Source organism: Onychomys torridus, chromosome 17 (genome assembly GCF_903995425.1).
Source record: "Onychomys torridus chromosome 17, mOncTor1.1, whole genome shotgun sequence".
In the NCBI taxonomy this organism is placed as follows: domain Eukaryota; kingdom Metazoa; phylum Chordata; class Mammalia; order Rodentia; family Cricetidae; genus Onychomys; species Onychomys torridus.
In genome coordinates this window covers 23103924-23127229 of record NC_050459.1, presented here as the reverse complement: position 1 = coordinate 23127229, position 23306 = coordinate 23103924, and the positions used below count along the sequence as shown (strand labels likewise).

Genomic DNA, 23306 nt, shown 5'->3' with positions numbered 1-23306 from the left:
GTTAACTTCACAGGTCTGTGCTGTAGTTGGTTTTTCTGAAGGAGACATGCAAAGTAACTTTACAAAATCAACTGTTAAAAAGCAGATTTCATCTGAGAGATTATTCAAATGAGAATGTAGAGAGTAGGTGCAGGGCATGAAATGATTGAGACCCAGGAAGGCCAAGCTGGATTTATAATATGAGGCACTGGGGTCTGCTGTGAACCATCAAGCAAAGGGATCATGGGATAAAGGCCAAGCCCCTAGGTAATGGTCACATTAGTGTCTCTCATGACTAGAAGTGAGAGACCGTGATGCTGTTGCCTTGATGGATGTCAATCAACTGACTTCCATTTGACTCTGCGGTGAGTCTCCACACCCTGCCAAGCTTGTCTAGTAGAGACTAGAGGCAGCAGAGTGTGAAACATTACTTCATTCAGCTCCAATGAGGTGTAATGGGGTTAGGAAAGTTTGCTAAATGACCATGGAAGAGAGATGGTAAAATGCCTGAGAAATAAATGCCAAAGTAGCATTTGTAGAGTGCTTCAGGACTACAGTGCCAGGGACTGATGAGGAGATAAATGCCAGAGATGTAGTTATTAGAGCCTTGCAAAGGGAGATGACAGTTGGTCATGTGCAAGCAGATGGGATTGAGTTCAGTGGGCAGAGGGAGATGCGTAGGAGGCTGAAGTATGACTGAGGAGTAACCCATGGGTTGCAGAATGGGAGAAGGCTCCGAAGGAGGAATTGTGAAGTGCTATAAATCACCCTCATACTTGAGGCTTCCTCTGATCCCTCAGTACATCTTCTGAGGAAAGTCTACCGACTTCTTTGGCTCAGGATTAAGAACAAATACAAGAAAACAAAAGTCCTACACAGTTGTTATATTCTTGCTAAGATGGATGGTAATTGTGAATGTTCCATTTTGTTTTCTCATCTTCTCCAAAGCTTGCTATATCCTCTTGATGCATAGAGCAATCTAAAAATCTAAAATCCATCTATCCTTGATGCTTACTCCAGAAAGTATTTGTTGTTAAAAATCCCTCCCCAAAGGGAGGCATAAGCAACATCTTCTCACATTCCTAAATTTCCAATGACAAACAGAGGCACTATCCCACCAAAGTTCACATTTTGGAACCAGTATTGATTGGGTTTCCTTATAGAATATAGATAAGCTTCTTACAGGGTTTGGGGTGCTCCACACCCCAACAGGTTGCACCTAGAAAGGCCTAACCCAGTAGTCATGAGGGCTTACCCATAGGTACATTGATGGGGCCTCCCTCCCCTAGTCTTCCTTGGCCTGTATATATACTTGCTCCTCCCTGAGGCCACATGCATTTAAGGCAGATCTGTATACAGCTATGGAAGAAAACAGTTGGATACTTAGGTGAGGGTCTCATGACCCTTCCTATCCCACTATGAGGGGATGCCATCAGTCAACAACCCCAGCTGGGATGAACCTTTCGCAGAGCTGAACATCCCATGATGGCAGCTGATTGGCTTAAAGAACAGTCACTCACAACACCATCCAAAATTTAGATGTGTATCTATATAGCTTTTAGAGAAAATTAGGAAGCAAATTATAAGTGTGAACACTGGAGCTCAGGAATAAACAGTTCCCCAAAGTGAGTAATTGTAATTGTGGCATTGGTCTTACAACACACTACAGGCCTATCACCAGCCACACTCTAGAGTTTCCAGCTTCCAGACTTTGTACATCTCTTGCCACCTTTCAGCTTCAGCTTTGCAGAAATTGTATTTTTAGCAATAAAGGAGCAAATTAATGAGGTGATAAAAAGAGGAAATAAAAGTGATGATGAGGGTTATTAGAAGCTGGGCATCTATGGTCATTGCCAAGTCCCCAACCAAATTTTACTAGGAAGGAGATACTTTTCAACACATTAAAAACAAAAAACAAAAATAAAAAAAGTAAGAACAAACTGTAAAAAATTGCCTTTGTCATCATGTTCCAGCTAGCATTGGGGAAAAGGAATAATTTCCATTCTTGTTTAGTAAAACCTACATTTGCCATGGAGATATATCAGTCACTGAGGAGGGGCAAAACCTGGACTGTTATTATTTCTCATTCATATTGTACTGTTTGGTCACTTACCTAATACATGACCAATCTTAGGTGATTAGAGAACTCTGTCACTCTATCAGATATGTTGGCAGTATTTGTCTCTACACAGGTCTACATGACTCTGTGTTATGGGAAACTAGTTCTGGTCAGTCAGTTTCTCAGTATCATTCTTACTTAAATGAGAAAATAACATTTTATTCCCAGCTTATATAGAAGGATGGACTAGAGGAGCCTTCTAAGGAAGATCAATTTTAGTAGGAAAAAAGTTAAATTTTAATGATATCCATTAGTGTGTGTATGTGTGTGTGTGTGTGTGTGTGTGTGTGTGTGTGTGTGTGTGTGAATGAGTGAAGTCTGAGCTCTTGCAGCATGGCTTAGGAATTCAAATGTTATCAATTGGAATTGACATTAATTACTTCTGTGCTGCCTGGCATATGCTGAAATATTATTTCTGTAATTCCACCAAAGTCACTTAGGCAATTATCTTTGCTGCGATCATCATCATCATCATAATTGTTGCGATTAAGTCGCTGCTGTTCTGGTTCCTTGAAGCAGGGCTCTACTCTTCACTCCCTGTCCTCTCCTCCTCCCCGACTGCAGGAAGTCCCCTTCTCTCGAGTGTGGAGCAGCAACCGGCAGCCCTTGCACTGTGCCTTCTCCCTAGAGCGCTACACGCCCACCACCACCCAGCTGTCCTGCAAAATCTGCATCCGGCAGCTCAAAGGCCATGAACAGATCCTCCAAGTGCAGACATCCATCCTAGAGGTAAGTCTGGGATTCTGGTCCTTTGAGTCCCTTCCTAAGGGACAGTAGGAATAAAGATCACATATATATCATGGCTGTGCTGTTCTTAGGAACTTCGACATGTAGGTTCTTGACGCTCATTATCAATGAGGAAAACCATACTTTCTCGGGCTCAGAATTGAACCAAGCTTCCCACTGGACAGGGAAACTACCCTCTCTGAGAACCTAATCAAGGCTCTGTAGAGTGACTTCTGGGGAAGGAGTGGGTACATGGATTCTTTTACAAAAAAGCTAAGCCATTTCCTAATTCACAGCAGGACTGGGATACCCACTGACATGTGTCAGGGATGGATCAACAAAGCAGTGAAGACTGGTGGCAACTGGGTTATTACTCAATGGGTTCTAATGCTTTAGAAGACAGTTGCCTTGTGTACTTTATCTTTGGTCCCTTTCTCACATCCATATCTTTTTGTTTGTTTGTTTTGTGGCCCACTGATTTTGACATATGTTTGTCAGCATATAAATACTAATGATCTATTAATCAATTTATTCTTGTCTGAAGATTTAATATATCTACATACATACAACTCAACTGAAGTTTTCTTCCTTGGAATGTGTATAACTATAATGCATCGTCACTTCTTTGCATTTTCATTTCAACTCATTGTTTATGCAAAGTGAGTATTGCTAATTCCCCAAATAGTTTTCCTGAGGACTGGATAGCTTTCCCAAGGATCATGTCGTACAATTGATGGCTGTCTTCACTGACATGTATGTGTGCTATTTGCATTCATTATTGCCAATTAGCATTTAGTGCTAAAGCAGCTTGGATGGGGGAAAGTACATCCAGAAATCTGGGCAGGGTATTTTTAGAATCTATTTCAAGAACAGTCACGGCATAGTTAATGCAATACATTTCCAGATAAAATACAAACAAACGTTATGGGAAAAAAACTTTTTTTTCTTAGAATGTAACCTCTTTTACTAATAGTAAGATGATGTGTTTTATTTTTGTTTTTAGGTTTTTTTGTTTGTTTGTTGTTTTTTAGTTGATTAAATTTCCTGACAATTGCAAATGTATATAATGTGGTGGTTCTCTGCCTTCCTAATGCTGCGACCCTTTAATACAGTGCCTCATATTGTGGTGACCCACAGTTTGAGAACCACTGATGCAATGCATTCTGGTTACTGTCACTTCTCATACACTGTTCCACTCCCACTTCTGTCATGCCCTCCCTACCAAGTCCCTTCCCCATATCCATGTGTCTTTGTCTGTTCATTTTTGTGACCCAGTGGTTTGATCCCAGGACTCTCTGTTTGACCCTAGGTTTGTAACCGTCTATTAGAGTGTGGCAGGTTCACTAGTGGGTACACAATGGAAAATGGTTACACCCCTTGCCCATCAGTAACCACTAGTTCAGCAAGAGGCCTCTATGCGTCCCTGCCCCATCCATGATTGGCAGTTGACAGGCCCAGTCTTATTCAGGCCCTGCACAGAGGACTGGAATGGATGTGAAACATGTTTGCAATGGCGGTATCATTTTATAGCCCCTTTTTTCTGTTTTCCAGCCCTTATATTCTATATTCTTTCCGTTCCCTCTGCACCTTAGAGGGAACAGTATAAAGGCCCCATTTAGAGATGAGCACTCATCTCTGTCATTTGTCCTCACCATCTTGAGCACTCGTGAGTCTGCATCTACCACCATTCACTGCAAAGAGAAACTTTCCTGATTAAGTAGCATTTGTGTATGGTTAGAAGCCCAAACATTTAGAATGCAGTTTGTCACCATGACAACTTGGCTCAACAATAGTAATGAGTTCCCCTCTAGGGCCTATGACTCCCCATCCATGGATTTTTAAAAGGAAAAACAAAAGAGAAAACCAAGAAACACCTACTTTTCAGTTGCACCCATCAAAAGGCAGAAGAAACAGGCTTCAGATCTGGGTTTGCCTGACATGTGCATTAACAGGACAATCAAAGGATTCTAGATCTGAAGATCTTGTCTCTAGAAGACACCTGAATGCTGGGGATCAACTTCTGCTATTAAGAAGATTTATAGAAGGTCAAACAAAATCAGAGGATTGATACACCCTATTACTTTTTGTTATTGCTTAACTAAATTCATGAAGTACATCAAAGGAAAATTAGCCAATAAACCCAGTCCTTCCTACCTTTTGTTGTTGATCTCTTTCTAATGATTCAAAGTTTATAGTGACATTGAGCCATCAAGAAGACAAGCATCACAGTATCTCTGGATACTGGGAAACAAGTATCAAAAGAGTATCAGAAATGTTGACTGATAATCACTGGTTCACATCCTTCAGCTTTTGGATGCTTTGCTGCTCTTGCTATTCTGTCAAGAATTGGTTTATTAATTGCTTAAAGTATTACTGCAGGAATTTGACCCAGTCCCACAGCATCTTAGGCAAGTCTAATTTATTAGCATTTTCTGTGTTAGAAGTCGACTAATAACTTTTGAAAGCCCCTATATTTCAGACTCTGTTTCATTTGGTTCCCATCTGTCACATAACCATTGCTGCTCTGTGGATTAAGTATTACTGCAGTCATAATTGTACATGATATAAAATCTCAAAGAAGTTACCCTTCCTGTCTAAAGATATTGAGCTAATGAGATGTGAAACCACAGTGCAAACTGAGAGACCTGACTTCAGGCTCCAAGTCTCTACTTACATGTTACATTATTTCAGGACCCCCAATCAGCCTCATCATGAACCATAATGCTAGTCTTCCACTTGGGAGCTCAGACAGTGGTGACAAATATCCCAACACCAGTAATTTTGTTCTTAAATACATCAATGGAGTCATGTAACAATTGAGAGATTCTTTCGTCAAAAAAGAAAGCAGGAGTATGGAGATATTTTGGTCTTTAAAGAACTTACTGTACAAGCACAATGCCCTGAGATCACTCCCCAGAATCCACATAGCCCACAAAATGTATGATGCTGTGCTCTTCTAATCTCAGCTCTGGGGAGGCAGAGACATACAAATTTATGGAACTTATTACCCACTCTACCCTAGTAGGTAAGCTCTAAGTCCAGTGAGAGATCCTGTTTCAATAAAAACATGAGACAGATAATTCCTGAGAAGAAACAATGCTCAAGGTTGTCCTCTGACCTCAACACACTGACACACCCACAAAAATAGGAACACCTGTGCTTAATGCTAATACACAAAGAAGAAAACAAACATAGGATGTCAATATTTGGGTGATGGAGTAAGTCAGTGCTAATTCTATAGATTGTCAAGAAAAGAATGTGTATGTACATGTGGAACTCACCTTCTCATAATGGCATCATTGAACTTTCTCTCAAACTCTTTCCAATGTCTTGGGGGAAGGACACATCTAGTGATTAAAAACAACTGTTATCTTTTCATAAAATGGAGTTGACTTTCATTGTAAATGGTTGAAGCAAAGGGCTAAATATGGACAGTGGTCAGAAACTGATTACTGGGGAAGAGGAAGGTGACATTCTAGACAGGAATGACTTTGGAACCATAAACCAGCTTTGAAGGTGTTTCACATTCCTGGTCACCAGACTGGAAACACTGACTTTAGGGGTTTAGAAAGTTTAGTAAATTAGCCTCTGGGGCTTATTAAATAAACCCAGTCACAATAATATGGAACTTTTGTAGCTTTTGATAGATGTCTTTTGTTTTGTTTTGTTTTGTTTTTTGAGACAGGGTTTCTCTGTGTAGCTTTGTGCCTTTCCTGGAACTTGCTTTGGAGACTAGGCTGGCCTAGAACTCACACAGATCCGTCTGTCTCTGCCTCCTGAGTGCTGGGATTAAAGGCGTGTGCCACCACCACCCGGCTGATTTTTTTTTCCCCCTTAATCTTGATCCCCAAATCCCTATGCGTTTCAGCTCAGGATTTTCAATTTTTGTCTTCCTTGAGTGGGTTCTCTTAGTGTCACAATTTCCTATATTTGACAGTAATCATGAGGAATGTAAGCATGTGTGTTCGTGGGTATGTATGTGTGTTAAGCGTCTAAATGTAGTGAGTGACCATACTCATTGAAGATATTGATTCTATGTATTCAGTGTTACATCTGGCATTTCCCTCCATGTGTATTCATCTAAATGATTTTCTAAATAAATACTATCACTGTAAAAAAAATAAAAGATTTTAACCAAAACTTTTTAAAAATCTATGTGGCCAGAATTGTGTCAGTCTTTAGCAGTATCCTCTTAGATGCAATCCTGTTGAATAACATAATGACTACTGCCAACTGGTGCTCTGTCAAATCAACACTGTCATCTACCTAAAACCTGAGGCCGGGAACACTCCAAGGAACAGGAAAGAACCATCACATAATTTATCCCATCATTTTTTCCTAATACAATATTATTGAAGACAGTTTTTGGTAGAAATGACTTAAATGAGAATCTTGCATGTTACAATTTTCCCTTTAAGCAATTCTCTTATCTTTCCTCCAAAAGTAGTGGAAGTTGGGGGATAATTTGTCTGCTATAAAATAGAGCACTTGGAATCTCTCAGTGATTTACAACTCCCTGTGCTAGCCAGGTAGCAGCCGCTTATCTCAGATGTACAGAGCATGAAAATCTACTGTTCCTCTACATATTTAATTTACACACTCAGAGAATGTGATGTACCTACAGCATTCTTATTACTTGGTTCAGATTTGCTTCAGAATGCATCATAAATGTTACATAAAGTGCCACCCTGGTAGAGGGCAAATATTTCAGTTTGGAAATTTAAAGAGTGAAATGGATCCACTTATTAAAGTGTAGTAAATTTTTTAAAATGCTCAATTTTAGATTCAGCCTCATATATTTTGTTCACCTTCAAAGCAAAACCCCTTTCTGCTACTTTGCTTTCTGCTTCAAAGTGGCTTTTCTCCTGCCAAGAGATTCTTGGGGGTTAAACTATCCTAACTAGTTTCAATTTAGTCTGAGATCAGCTCTGATTGTTTGGGTTTAGAAGACGGTATTCCCCTTTGTTAATAACTTTCAGTGCCATTTCACATAGAAGACTCCCATGTTAACTTGAGTAAAATTCTTTTTTTTTCCCCTTTCCTTTTCTGGCTCCTCTCCCTTCTCTCTTCCTTTCTGCTGTGGTCTTCAAGTCAGGGAAAAAAAAATATGTAAGGAAGCTATTTCCACTTGATTTGCATTTTTAGAGGCTAAAAGAAATTTTACAAACCATGATAAAAAATAATGTCTACTTGTAACCTATTTTATGCAGTAAGAAGCTGAGTTGGTTTATTTTATAACCATCCAATATATCAGAACAGAATTGTCCACTCTGCCTGGAATAAGTACCTGTATGCCCAAAATCTATTCACTCTATGCCTACCAATCCCTCAAGGCCAACTCAAACACCTCTTCCATGAAGACTCTCCTTCATATAAATTTCCAAGACACCGTGTTAATATCAGCCACACAGGAGTTGTCATAACCCCTCTGCCCTATACATTCCATCGTTGTCTTGAAGCACTAACATGGGGGCTGGTGTACTTACTGGGACATCCAGCTTGTAGTTTCAGATGTGTCACAAATTCCGGGGGTGGCTTTGATGGGTTCTTATACCGTTTGGAGAGACATGGCAGAAGGTCTCATTGGGGAGCTGACATGGATGATTATATAGCATCCAGAGTTACAAGGCAGTGAGGATAGAGTCCTACTGCAAAGCCATCTAAAAATTCCTGATTAAAAATCTGCTGTTGTTATGAGGCCATACCAAACACCAACACCGAAAGAGCCTGTTTTAGATTATTCCCTAATATAGTATGTAACAGAACTGAAACCAGTTGGTAGAGCAGAAATGAACTTAAGTGATAGCAGGAATATGAGACGCAGTTCCTACGTTTGACCAGGAAGCTGTTCTCTCTTCGAACATCTACGATATGCTTTGGGGCATCCTGGGTTTTCAACACCCAAGCCATGTCACCATGTCCAATAATAATGGGAAAATATAAAAAGCATTGCCAAACAGTAATAAAACCTCTCCATCAACTAGTCTCTCTACCTGACAGATTTTGAAGAGAACTTACCATACCTGAATTCTTATAGTTGCTCAAGCCAGACACTCTCTAAAGAGGGTCACAATGGCAGTGGTGCCCACAGTAGAAAGACATAAGAAGGTCACAAGTCACTGGGCGGCTGTGGCTCATGCCTTTAATCCCAGCACTCGGGAGGCAGAGCCAGTCGTATCTCTGTGAGTTGGAGGCCAGCGTGGTCTACAGAGAGAGATCCAGGACAGGCACCAAAAACTACACAGAGAAACCCTGTCTCGAAAACCTCCCAAAAAAGAAGGTCACAAGTCATGGAGAAATCAGCCCAGAACTTAGAGTGTTAACAAGCCATGTACTGACATGAAGAGGTATGCCACTTGCCGGTCAAATGCTAGCTGTGTGGTGTTTAAAGCCTCCTAACCAGTCCCTCAACCCTCCTTGATTTACTTTTCTTTGTCAACATAACACATTACCACCAATTTCTTGGCATAAAAAAAAAATCCTATTATTATTAAGTCAAAAGTTCAAATGTGGCATAGCTGTCCTCTCCAGTCTGGGTCTCACTAACTGAATCAAGAGTGTTAGCTAGAGAAATGTTCTTAATGCAGCTCAGAGTCCAAGCTTGTTCAAGTTGTTGCTACAACTCAGTTCCTTATCCTGGGGGACACAGGTCCCCATTCCATATGAAGGCCATTGGCCATGGGTTATTCTTAGCCTCTCTGGTTATTCTACACCTCTCCTCCACAGGCAGTTCAGAACATGGGCATTGTCCATCTTCCAGAGCAGTAGGCGATGACTCTAAATCTGGGGGTGCATCTCAATGGTGCCTTTTTTGTTTTGTTTTGTTGGTTTGCTTGTTTTTCCTACATGCACAAGGCCCTGAGTTCAGTCCCCAGTACAGTCAAAAGAGTTGGGGGCAAGGGAAGGAAGGAGAAAGGGAAGTGAGAGAGAAAATACATTTCAGGAGACTTATCCTTCTCTCCTTTTGAAGGCTACCTAGTTAGGTTAGACCCCCGGGGAGAAGGAAAATAATTCATTCAAAGCCATCTGATTAGGCACTTTAATTATGTCAGCAGTATGTCTTTTATTTTATGGCATATAATAATCATGGGCTCAATTCCACCAGATAGTTGTGAATTCTTAAGGTTCTATTAGTCCACATGAGCCTATCAGCCACTGCTGCAACCAGAGAGATACCCTTATGGCTTCATTTTTGAATGTGGTGACCTAACAGTTGTGCCGCACTGATGTAGCAAATCCTGCCTGGACAGTTGGACATTAGAAGCAGATGGACAGACAGCACACGTAGAACCTTTCCAGCCAGTGCACTGCACACGATCTCACAGAAGTGTTATCTCTGGCAGCATCTGTCTCACAGAGGGGACTTAAATCAAAAGCAAGATTTATTGCAGTGCCACCCAGCTTTAGGACTAGGGAATAGGAGACACTTTTGTAGCATTAACATACAGTCTCCCCTTACAGCTTCCCAGTCTGCTGCTTTGATCAGCCCATTCATCTTTGGTCTCAATGACTATCAGAGGGTCATTCCTCATACTGAACCCAAATCTGTCATCAGGTAGCTTCTTCATAGTAATTCTCATCTATCTCTGAGAACCTTAAAAACTAAACTGAAATAAAAACACCGAATTCTGCCTTTACCTGGCAAGGCAGGATACTAGACTCTGGTGACCAACGATATCCCTGTTCAAGAGGCTACTGTTAATCTTTAGGACGTGACTGATGGACCACTAAAGAAGGTCCTTGCTATTCGGGAAGCTAAGGAACCTGTCAGTGTGTTTTATGTATGCATTTTGAGGATGTGTGTTAACACAGATTTTTCCCAAACTCTCTGTGGTGTTTTTCTTTGGATCTGATCATGCATCACTTATCTTGTTTACAGAGTGAACGAGAAACCATCACTTTCTTCGCACAAGAGGACAGTACTTTCCCTGCACAGACTGGTCCAAAAGCCTTCAAAATTCCCTATTCCATCAGACAGAGGATCTGTGCTACGTTTGATACCCCCAATGCCAAAGGCAAGGACTGGCAGATGTTAGCACAGAAAAACAGCATCAATAGGTAATTGGGGGAAACTTTTGAAAATGCTTTGATGTAGACAACCCTGAAAAATAAAGTGAGCTGGAGCAACCTTGTGGGATGGGTATCTAGGTGGATTTTTCTAGCTCATTTTTGCATGGAGCACAGCTATGGTATCCATGTGTCAAGTGTCTACTGCCATCTCACTGCCTCAGGGCACATTATCAATAAGCCCTATATTGGTTCCGGCCCTGTGTCCAGGTTTGCTGTTTGGGTGATTCAAGCAGAAGCCTATACTGTGTCCTCCTGAGGAATGATTGGAACATGCCTTACATCGCTACATAAACATAGGGCAACAAATAACTTGCATGTCCCCTCCCCATCAGAATTGGAAGCATTGCTTAGCCCCTAATGGGAACACATTCAGTCTGCAAAAAGTTGGTATCTGAATACAATTTAGAGGGCATTTCAGGACAAGTTTTAGATCTGCCACTACATGGACAGAAAGTTATCTCCACACCACCACCCAAACAGGGTGCCTCAGAAAGTGACAATGCTTATTACTGCACGGGTTAGTGGCTGTCCTGCCCTAGAGCCCACAAGAACAGAGAGAAACCCCTAATAAGCTCCATTACCTCAGAGGAGCAGAGGAATTGGTGGGTGAGCGTCCCAGAGCAACCCCGGGGCGTGGGGAAGGCAGGACTGTGCTGGGTTTGGGATGACTCATGGGGATAAGGCCGTGGCAAATCAAAATTCTCCTCTCCATAACCCCCTGCACATCCCCAAAACAAGCTGGTAAGAGTGGGTTCCACCAGAGTCATTTTTATTTTCCTTGCCTTTGGTACTATTGTGTTGTTTTGCTTTGTTTTTCTTTTCAGAAAAAAAAAAAAGCCTTATTTTCTTACTGCTTGGCTTGCTCTTCCTTCTCAGTTTTTCTCCTTATTTTCACAGACATCATGCCTGACTCTTTTTTAATCTGAAAGGGAGGGTATGTGTCTGCCAAGAAAAGATGGAATACTGCTTGCTCCCTGACTCAGAATGGATCCAGCATCCACAAATGAAGGATCCAACCAGAAATCAGGAGGAGGCACTGTTCCCAGAGAAAAATGAATTTATGGAGAATAGGCAGGCCCCCAAAGAATAGATACCTTTTTGAAAAGGCAAAGGCTTATACTGAAAAGGGAAACATGAAAAAAATATGAATATGCAGGAAAAACAATAACTTAAGTTTGAAAGAGGAGAGATTTCTTGGTTGTAATCCATGAACACAGCTGTGTGAAGGTCATTTCTTATCAACATGGACACAGAATGAAAAGTAGACCCAGAAAATGAATTTTGTTGAGGGATAGGGAGGAAAATAAAGAGGGGAGGAACGGAGATGGGAGGGAAGGGGAGATAAGGAAAGAAGAGAGAAGACGGGAGGGGAGGGGAGGGGAAGGGAGAGGAGAGGAGAGGAGGGGAGGGAAAGGGAGGGGAGGAGAGGAGAGGAGAGGAGAGGAGGGGAAGGGAAGGGAGAGGAGAGGAGGGGAAGGGAAGGGAGAGGAGAGGAGGGGAGGGGAGAGGAGGGGAGAGGAGAGGAGGGGAGGGGAAGGGAGGGGAGAGGAGAGGAGGGGAGGGGAAGGGAGGGGAGAGGAGGGGAGAGGAAAGGAAAGGAGAGGAGGGGAGGGAGAGGAGAGGAGGGGAGGGGAGAGGAGGGGAGGAGGGGAAGGGAAGGGAGAGGAGAGGAGGGGAAGGGAAGGGAGAGGAGAGGAGGGGAGAGGAGGGGAAGGGAGAGGAGAGGAGGGGAGGGGAGAAGAGGGGAGAGGAGAGGAGGGGAGGGGAAGGGAGAGGAGAGGAGGGGAGGGGAGAAGAGGGGAGAGGAGGGGAGGGGAGAGGAGAGGAGAGGAGGGGAAGGGAAGGGAGAGGAGAGGAGGGGAGGGGAGAGGAGAGGAGAGGAGGGGAGGGGAAGGGAGAGGAGAGGAGGGGAGGGGAGAAGAGGGGAGAGGAGAGGAGGGGAGGGGAAGGGAGGGAGAGGAGGGGAGGGGAAAGAGAGGAGAGGAGGGGAGGGAGGGGAGAGGAGAGGAGGGGAGGGGAGAGGAGGGGAGGGGAGAGGAGGGGAAGGGAAGGGAGAGGAGAGGAGGGGAGAGGAGGGGAGGGGAAGGGAGAGGAGAGGAGGGGAGGGGAGAAGAGGGGAGAGGAGAGGAGGGGAGGGGAAGGGAGGGGAGAGGAGGGGAGGGGAAAGGAGAGGAGAGGAGGGGAGGGGAGGGGAGAGGAGAGGAGGGGAGGGGAGAGGAGGCGAGGGAAGGGAGGGGAGAGGAGGGAGGGGAGGGGAGGGGAGAGGAGAGGAGAGGAGGGGAGAGGAGGGGAGGGGAGAGGAGAGGAGGGGAGAGGAGGGGAGGGGAGAGGAGAGGAGAGGAGGGGAGAGGAGGGGAGGGGAGAGGAGAGGAGAGGAGAGGAGGGGAGAGGAGGGGAGAGGAGAGGAGAGGAGGGAGAGGAGGGGAGGGGAGAGGAGAGGAGAGGAGGGGAAAGGAGGGGAGGGGAGAGGAGAGGAGAGGAGGGGAGAGGAGGGGAGGGGAGAGGAGAGGAGAGGAGGGGAAAGGAGGGAGGGGAGAGGAGAGGAGAGGAGGGGAGAGGAGGGGAGGGGAGAGGAGAGGAGAGGAGGGGAGAGGAGGGGAGGGGAGAGGAGAGGAGAGGAGAGGAGGGAGAGGAGGGGAGAGGAGAGGAGAGGAGGGGAGAGGAGGGAGGGGAGAGGAGAGGAGGAGGAGGGAAAGGAGGGGGGGAGAGGAGAGGAGAGGAGGGAGGAGGAGGGAGAGGAGGGAGGGAGAGGAGAGGAGAGGAGGGGGGAGAGGAGAGGAGAGGGAGGGGAGAGGAGGGAGGGAGAGGGAGAGAGAGAGGAGAGGAGGGAGAGAGGGGAGGGGAGAGGAGAGGAGGGGAGAGGAGGGGAGAGGAGAGGAGAGGGGGAAAGGAGGGGAGGGAGAGGAGAGGAGAGGAGGGAGAGGGGAGAGGAGAGGAGGGGGAGGGGAGAGGGAGGGGGAGAGGAGGGGAGGGGAAAGGAGAGGAGAGGAGGGGAGGGAGGGAGAGGAGAGGAGGGGAGGGGAGAGGAGGAGGGAGAGGAGAGAGGAGGGAGAGGAGAGGAGAGGAGGGGAAGGGAAGGGAGAGGAGAGGAGGGGAAGGAGGGAGGGGAAGGGAGGGAGAGGAGGGGAGAGGAGAGGAGGGAGGGGAAGGGGGGGAGGAGAGGGAGGGAAAGGAGGGGAGGGAGAGGAGGAGGGAGGAGGGAGAGGGAGGGGAGGGGAAGGGAGGGGAGAGGAGGGGAAGGGAAAGGAGAGGAGAGGAGGGGAGGGGAGGGGAGAGGAGAGGAGGGGAGGGGAGAGGAGGGGAGGGGAGAGGAGAGGAGGGGAGAGGAGAGGAGAGGAGGGAAGGGAAGGGAGAGGAGAGGAGGGGAGGGGAAGGGAGAGGAGGGGAGGGGAGGGGAGAGGATGGGAGGGGAAGGGAGAGGAGGGGAGGGGAAGGGAGAGGAGAGGAGGGGAGAGGAGGGGAGGGGAAGGGAGAGGAGAGGAGGGGAGGGGAGAGGAGGGGAGGGGAGGGGAGGGGAGAAGAGAGGGGAGGGGAGAAGAGAGGGGAGGGGAGGGGAGGGGAGGGGAGGAGAGGAGTGGAGTGGAGTGTAGCTGGAGTTTTTCTGGTCCTTGCCTGGCTCACAGTCAGGACAAATTTCTCTCACCTGCCAGTCCTGCAGCCACTTAGAACCAACCAAGTAAACACACAGAGACTTACATTGCTTACAAACTGTATGGCCACAGCAGGCTTCTTGTTATCTAGTTCTTGTATCTTAAATGAACCCATATCTTTTACTCTATAAGTTTCCATGTGGCTCATGGCTTACTGGTTTCTTAACATCTTTGCATGGCAGCGGCTGGCAGCATCTCTCTGCCTCAGCCTTCCACTTCCCAGAATTCTCTCTCCTTGTTTGTCCCACCTATACTTCCTGCCTGGCTACTGGCCAATCCGTGTTTCATTTATTAACCAACCAGAGCAACACATTTGACATACAGAACATCCCATAGCAGAGGAGAAGAAAGGAGAGGAGAGGAGGGGAGGGGAGGGGAGGGGAGGGGAGAGGAGAGGAGAGGAGAGGAGAGGAGGAGAGAAAAACAGAGGATGCTTGCTCAGCAGGGACTCAAGTTTGCCCAGCAGCCCTGGTGTAGTAGCCAATATCAGCCTCTGTAAACATGTTACTTCCTTCCTCAAGTTTTTCTTTCTGGTCATAGACCATCGAGAATAAACAGTATATTAAGTCTCTATTCTAATTATGAAAGGTATGATTTTTAACCCATCATTTAGCAAACAGATACTTTTCTAGCCACACAGTCCCCCATGCCCTGCGTGCACATCTACTGATTTATAGAGTGAGCATGTGGGTGCTCCAGCTCTGTTCTGTTTGACTTTCCATTTACAGCAGACATAAGGCCTAGAGTATGTGGCTCCAAAGTCATGTATTTCTGGCCTCAAACTGTAGGGAAATTGCAAATCAAGCAGGAACTACATTTAGCATCTTTTATGCTCAGACACTAATGAACATCAATTGTCCACGCTGGAGCTAGCTGCCCTTCTAGTGTCTAGGGTCATGAGGCTGTTGACTTGCTTATGTTCCCTTAATACCTCATCTCCAGGACAGCCTAAACTCCCTTGACATAAGTAATACAAATATTTATTTTGTGGAAATTTTCCAACATAGTGCCCAGAACGCTTTCAACAAATGTTAGTTGTTCACCTTGACATTGCCACGATGAATACCAAATTAAAATAGCAGGGATGTATACAATGAACTGCTCTCTTGAAATCTCACACAGCTAACATATCCGGGTCAGCAGCCGCATTTTCTACCTTCCTCTTTGTTCTCCAACTTTGATCTTAAAAAGCCTAACTGAAATGAATGATGTAGGGTCAGCACACTTCCTAAAGGACCAAGTGGGAACTAGTTAGGCCCCGTAGGGTCTGTTGACGACAATTCAACAACTGCTCAGCTTTCTGTCTCTGCAACATGAAAATAAAATGCCCACCCAGCGCAGGCCTGACTTTTCTAGTGGAGTGTGCTTATACAAGCAGGCAGTGCCCTACATTTCCCCTCAGTCTTCCCATCCCAGAGCCCTGACTTAACAGCAGTCCGTCCTCATTGAATAAAACTTCCTTAGGACTTTGTTGCTCTTAAGACATTACCAGGAACTGAGGATTCTCCTTCAGCTCTACTTCCAGCCTCCTTCAAGGTGGAGGAGGCTGCTGTGTCTAGGGCTGACCTAAATATCTGAGAAGCACATTAAGAGGAGTGCTTACAGCCACCTGGTATCTATCTGTTTCAGAGGCTCAGCTCAGTTTCACCTTGCAAACCTGCCCAAGTTCCTTTTATATTTTCATGTAGAGTACTCTATTAGTTACTATTCTATTGCTGTATAAAGAGATACCATGGCCAAGGCAACTTTCAAAAGAAAAGCATTTAATTGGTTTTTTGACTATAGTTTCAGTGGGATAGTCCATGATCATTGTGGCAGGGAGCATGGCAGCAGGTAGGCAAGCATGGTGCGGGAGCAGGAGCTAAGAACTCACTTCCAGTCTAGAAGTTGTAGACCGAGAGAACAAAACCAGGTCACCCCAGAGACACCACTCCTCCAACAACGCCACACCTACTCCAACAAGGTCATACTTCCTAACCCTTCTCAAACCGTTCCATGAAGTGGGGACCCACCATCCAAACATGTGAGCCTACTGAGGCCATTCTCAATGAGACCACCCCAAGTACATCTTTCATGCAAAGAAGTATATCATCTTTCATGTAAAGAAGCATGTATGACAGAGGTGGAATGAAATCCACCTCCATTTCCTATTGTGCAATACCAGATTACTGATTAAACTCTCTCATGATTAGGAATAACATAGTATAAAATGTATAAATCTGAAACACAGAAAATGTACAATTGTCAATATGCAGGTAGCGCTGGGTAAGAGCACTATTTCAGAGGCTTAGAGTTCCATAAGTCCTGGAGTCAAGACAGAAAGATGAACACAGGGGTACACTTAAGCTTTCTCCTCAGAGAATCCACTCACTTTGATCACATGATTGTAGTGAGGATTCTAATTGGTCTTAATAATAAAAACCTAGAATCCATGCTACACATGATAAACTTTTACCTGACTTTCCCCTTCCTTTCACTTTCCCAAAGCACTGAGCAGATATTGATAACAGCCATCAAATCCCACAGAAAGGATTTCTAAGAGAACGAAGGAAAATATTTGTTCTACTTTTTGTGTTGGTCCTAAAGATATTCTTTAATCTTCTTTGGCAAATGTATATGTCAGTGTTGCTGATGAGGTCTTGTCTTTTTCATACACATGTGCACATACACACACACACACACACACACACACACACACACCTACTTAGATCTGAACATCGGGCAAGAAAGACAAGGAATAAATTAAGACTCAGCCCTTGGTGAGCCTGTGAGACAGCCTTTGTGTGGTTGTCTGACCACAGTGTATCTGGCCACAGAGGCAGTCTTGCAACTAGCCTGCTATGTGGACCACACTGAAAATGCTGCAGAGCCCAATGATTAATGCCATAGATGACAGCTGTAGTTGTGGGTGCTGGGATCAGAGCTGACTCTTCCTCAGCACCCATACTATATATACAAGGTGACATGTTTAACCTGTAATTTCAGCTGTAGTAACTATCTATTGCTCTGGCCCCATGTGATTAGTGGGAGGTGGTTGAGAACATCATTGAGGACTGATTAAACACTTGCTTTCAGGACTAGAGAGAAAGCTCAGTGATTAGGAGCATTTGCTGTTCTTATAGAGGACCTGGGTTCAGTTTCCAGCACCCACATAGTAGCTCACAGCTGGCTGTAACTCCTTTCCTAAGAGAGCTAATGCCCTCCTTCATGGGCACCAGGCAGGCACATACACAGATACATATACAGGAAAATGCTCACACACATAAAAATAAATAAATATGTTTAAAATACTTGCTTCAGCCAGCAGTATTCCACCATATCTAAACTGACATATCACTTAGCATTTTTATGGTACTTATTTCTAAATTACTGTTAAACATGTATTTATAAGGCCATCAACCTAGAAGAACTTCACTAAATAATCCCTGCATAAATGATATGAATTCTTCCACAGGACACTATTTTGACCCTGACATTTTGCCTCCTCAGCAGCAGAACTGACACAAACAAGGATCAGGGGTTTTTGAAAGTGAATCTGAGCATGAAAACAAGTCACAAAACGAAGTTGTCTTTTCCTGTATGCCTTCGTATGTGACGCTTGTGACTAGATGTTGCAAAGTCTATAAGGCCTTATGATTTCCACATTGGAGAAACTCTTGTGAGACCAAAGCTTTACTGCGTTGCTATGGCAACAGCTGCATGTGCTATGGCTGGATGAATAGAGGGGAAACAGCCAAAGTAGAAGAAAATTACATCTTATTAACTGTCTTTCTCAAGGCCTTCCCTAATAGTAGACTTATCTGAAAATTTTGCAGCAACGCCAGAGAAATGTATTTCTTGTTAGTCATCTAGTTCAAACAGATCAAATGTGTCTCAGGTGTGGGGTTCATGGGTGCTGCTGTAAAAGCTGAAGACTAATGAAAGTCCTCCAGCCTTGTGGCTGATAAATGGCACGATGACATCTTGTTTTCGTACCTTGCCATCTTTCAGCAGGACCTTTAATGAGAAGCAGGGTCTTCTCACATTGAGGTCGTATCTTTTCATTCCCTCTGTCCACCCTCTTAATTGGAAGCATCAGAGCAGGGAAATGGCCAGAGGGTGGAGGGAGAGGACCCAGGGAGTCACAAGGGAGCCTACTCATGTGGGCAGAAGCACTGCAGAGAATTCCCAAAGGAATTGGAGGTGAAGAAGGGAGAGAAAGGGAGGTATGCAAAGAAGAGTCAGAATGCACACCAAACAGCAGCCTCCCTCTCGTTCCTGCTGGGAAATTTACTGTGATCGCAGCAGACAGAGCTTTCTTGCTTCTGCAGGCTAGAAGCCAGAAAGCACATCCTTACCTTGCCATTTCCAAATAAAAATAAATAAAAAACCTTCATGACATCTAGGAGAATTAATGCACGGGGCAATAGCATTATGTTGGTCCCTGGAGGTGAAATACAATGAAGTCTAAATCAGATTTTCTGGTTCTAGCCCAGTAGACTTACTCAGGGTCTGAAATCTGAAAAGCCTGTGAGGCTAGAGGGGCCTAACACAGCAGAGTGGTGGGTGTTTGGGCTTCATTCTGCTGAAGTCAACGACTCATGAAACTGCCTGCTGATAGGAAGCAGAAAATAGGCAGCCCTCGGACAGGTCTAGCCATGAACAAGCTGTGTAGGGATTGTAAGTGGCAGGTGTCCATCCTGAAGGCAATATGGAAAAGATGCTTTTTATGTTCTTGTGACCCCACTGTTAGTGCCAAGGGGTGATAACAAGGGGAGGTGCCAGCTTTGGGGTTTTGGGTTTGTTTGGTTTGGTTTCAGATTCATCTCCCACCAGGAACTGGTAAGTTCTCACTGATCTTTAAAGCAATCAACTTCTCCCTTTAAACACGGTCCTTTTCTGAAAAGATGAACATAGCAGAGGCCCACAGACAGCCTGAATGAATGATGGCCCTTCACAAGCACCATTGAAAACTGAACTGAAAATGCTAACACTGTCCCTATGTCTGGAGATGATGTCTGTATGAGAGGAGACAGTGAAATCATAGTGATTTCACTTATTTGTCAAAGTGCCCCTGAGAGTACACTTCCCTTCAGTGATATGTGAGGCCTTGTTGAAGCTAATACCAAGTAGTTTGCAAAGTGGCTAAGTATTTTACCTTCCCTCACTGAGGATCAGATGCACTGCATGCTTTTCTCTTGGAGTAAACTGGAGTCCTACTTTGCCCTCGGGGCTCTCAAAAATGTCTCTGGGTGATTAAAGGAGAAAAACCGATGAATTGGAATCCCACCCCACCCCCCCCCCCCACAGATATATACCAATTCAGAACAAAGTCCAGGTTTTGATTTGGCGGTCTTTGTCATTGTTTCATTTCCAAAAGCCAGAAATTGTCATGTGTATCCCTGGAGGGATAAGACTGGAGCTTTGAAAACAGACGGTACCTAGCTGTGTTCTCACTTGGCAGCTCACAGAGACTTCTAGGCCCAGGGGCTTCCATACATTATCTGAAGAGTGAAGGTCCCTTCTGGTTTTCTTTCCAGGAGCAGATGACAGAAAGGGGCTCTGGGAGGGGCTGGGGTGTTCAAACTAGCATGGTGGATGTGAGCATGGCTTCGGCTGTCCCCATCCTTCCATTCTGTGTTCTCTGGCCATCTCCTTGTCTTGAAGCCATAGGGTTCTTACAGGGATCACCTCTTGCTCACTCAGTAGTTGTACTAGATGAGACCCTCACTTGCTTTCCCTTGACAATGGATTTGCTGTCTTTTGAGTTCCCAGCTAGCTTGAAGTTTGGAGATAGAGGTTGATTAGAAGAGCAAATGGTTATGATGTAGCCAATTACTGTTATTCAGTACAAATGGCTTTTCTCTTCTATTTGCATTTAAAGAACTGAGTGGAGGGTTGCTTTGGGTCACATAAGAGGCTTTCATTAAATGAGACAATTAAGATGATAGCAGAGATACTAATATTGTTTCATTAGGACTGTGTTTCAATTCCCTACTCCGTACTGTACAGTAGGATTATGCACTATTCTAGAAACAATGCTTTCTAATTTATTATTGACAGCTCAACTTTTTACTTTTTTTAAAACTGATAAACCCTTCAGAAAGAAGATATTCCTAAAATAAGCTTTTTAATGACAAAAAAGGTTGATTTAGATATACATTTTTTTAGAATGTAAACAAACTTGCTGCCTTTGGGATTACAGATGCAATTTGCTGATAGTGTTGGGTAGAAGCCCAAATCCTTAATGAAATTATGGCCTGTACCTAGTAGAAGAGTCTCCAGAGCTGAGGATATTTGGCTGCAGCTCAAATGTAGACCCCCACTGTATGTTAGAATAAGATTCATTGGCACATTTATCATAGGAATAGCTGACATCTTTTGAGGGAGGAGGTATATTGGCCCCTGTAGCCCAGCTCTTTTACTAGAAAGGAAAGCTTTGTTGTCTTCGGGTTAGGGAAAAAGGAGTTCCAGGAAGTACAGTGTGCCCTTGATAGCCTTCAGTACATTCCCTGGGGCTCAGATGGCCTCAGATACCAGCCTTCTCTTCCTCCTGGGCTGTTCATATCTTAGCCTTTGATGGCTAATTGAGAATGTATACAAAGGTAAACTACACCCTAAGACATTTGCATTTGAATACTGTGGGGGACTGCTCAAGAAAACCTGAACGATTTCACTGCCTTGTCTCTAGTCAGGTTCTCTTTTGTAGAATTAATTGTGAGTTTCACTAATTATGATGGCGATACGTGGTGGGATTTTATCATAGCCTCCCAAACTCTTCTCTGGGCTCAACTTACAAACCTCAGATTAAAAAGAAGTATCAATAACTATTTCCAAAATCTTGGAACCTAATCTAAGTTCCATTCTCCATCTAACACAGTTGTAAGTTTGAAGGTATATTTTGAAAATTGAGGGTTACTTCTTTAAATATGTATTAGTTAGAGAGAGAGAGAGAGAGAGAGAGAGAGAGAGAGAGAGAGAGAGAGGAGAGAGAATGGGAATTTATTGGAATGACTTAGAGATTGCAGTCCAACAATGGCTAGTTGTGAATGGAAAGTAGACTCCAATGCCAGTGACGGAGTGGATGTGCTGACAGAGTGAGGGCAAGCAGGGGAAGAACACCACACCCCCTCCTTCTTCCCTTGTCCTTGTCTAGGCTTCCAGCAGGAGGTGTGGCCCAGATTAAAGGTGTGCCTTCCGTCCTTGCCTTAAGATGTGCTTTCCATTTCTGGATTGTAGTTCATTCCAGACATAATCAAACTGACAACCAAGAATAGCCATCATATATGGCTTTATCAGTTGGCCCATGCCTAACATGTGATACTGGTAAGGGTATCTCTGCCCTGCCTTCTACAGAAAGCCCCAGATTATAAGTCATGGGGAAGTCTAAAAGATGAAATTAGTCACAGAAGAGAAACCAAAAGGAACTGGGTTGTATAGAAAACTGAAATGCTCAACAAAACATAATTAAATTAAAATTAATAAACCATCATCCTCATGAACTTACATAGATAAATGTGTTTCTTTTTTTATTGTTTTGTTTTGGTTTTTGGTTTTTTGAGACAGGGTTTCTCTGTGTAGCTTTGCACCTTTTCCTGGAACTCACTTGGTAGGCGGTGGTGGCACATGCCTTTAATCCCAGTGCTCGGGAGGCAGAACCAGGCAGATCTCTGTGAGTTCGAGGCCAGCCTGGTCTCCAAAGCGAGTTCCAGGAAAGGCGCAAAGCTACACAGAGAAACCCTGTCTCGAAAACAAACAAACAAACAAAATGTGTTTCATCACCCCAATGTGACCCTTACTTTCCAGTGTCCTACAGTTCATCTCTGCTTATTTAGTGATCATCCCAAAGAGGACCAAGCCATTTGAGTCTGGAGCTCTAGGAAAGTGGCTTGATCTGAAACCTAAAAGATTCAGGGCTTAGTCCTTCTGTCTGTGTGGTAGATGACATCTGCACAGTAGATGCCAGATTATCATGAGGTACCACCCAAAATAATCTTAGTTATCTAATTTACTCCAGTTGGTGAGAATTTGAAAAAAAAGCTACAACACAAGGTTCTGTGAAGTTTAGTACATAGATTAGCAACCTGCAGTCTAATATAATAAAAACCCACCTCTAAATTTTTCTATAGAGAAAGAAAATATGTTGTTGTTGTTTCAGCTATACTTCTGAATATTTAGAATTTTTAGTTTGTGGTAATATTTAGGCTTATTTATTTCAGCTAGAGGAAGGGACAGGGTGATGAAGGGAATGGGAGGGAGAGAGAGAAAGAGAGAGAGAGAGAGAGAGAGAGAGAGAGAGAGAGAGAGAGAACATAATGAGAGAAAGAAAGAGAGAAGAGAGACAGATAGGGAGGAGGAACCATTGTCCGACTTTGGAAACTGCTTAAATTTAACATGAATTCCATTTTTTTCTAGTAATGTTTTGTTAAATGTGTTTTTACCAGCGGGTATCCAAATGCACCAGAGTTATTGTGAAGAAGGACGGGACTGATATATTAGGTTCTGAATAATTTCAAAAGTGTGGTACAGAGAGAGCCAGTTGTATATATGGCCTACCACTTTAAAAAATATATCACATTGCAAATGCATATATGCGCCCCATAAAACGACACCACTATCTTTTAGAAACACCCTGCTGGAATAAGAGTTTAGTTTAGATTTTTACAGTTTTTATTTTCTACTTATAGACAGGTAAACACAGTTGAGTCGCATTCCTGTTAATGGCAAGGCAGATCATATGGTTAAGACTAGTATGATCCTATATCTACTAAAATAATCAGAAA

The 23306-nt window shown here is 44.1% G+C and overlaps 1 protein-coding gene across 7 annotated transcripts in view; it reads left to right on the top strand.

Annotated features, from left to right (window-relative positions):
* The window catches only part of Unc5d (unc-5 netrin receptor D), a 548490-nt gene that overhangs the window by 515856 nt on the left and 9328 nt on the right, over window positions 1-23306 (top strand). For all 7 annotated transcript variants that reach the window (XM_036209478.1, XM_036209477.1, XM_036209476.1 and 4 more), the window contains 2 exons: window positions 2663-2827; window positions 10704-10882. In XM_036209478.1, coding sequence (XP_036065371.1) covers window positions 2663-2827; window positions 10704-10882 — 344 coding nt within the window. The remainder of the gene's footprint in view (window positions 1-2662; window positions 2828-10703; window positions 10883-23306) is intronic.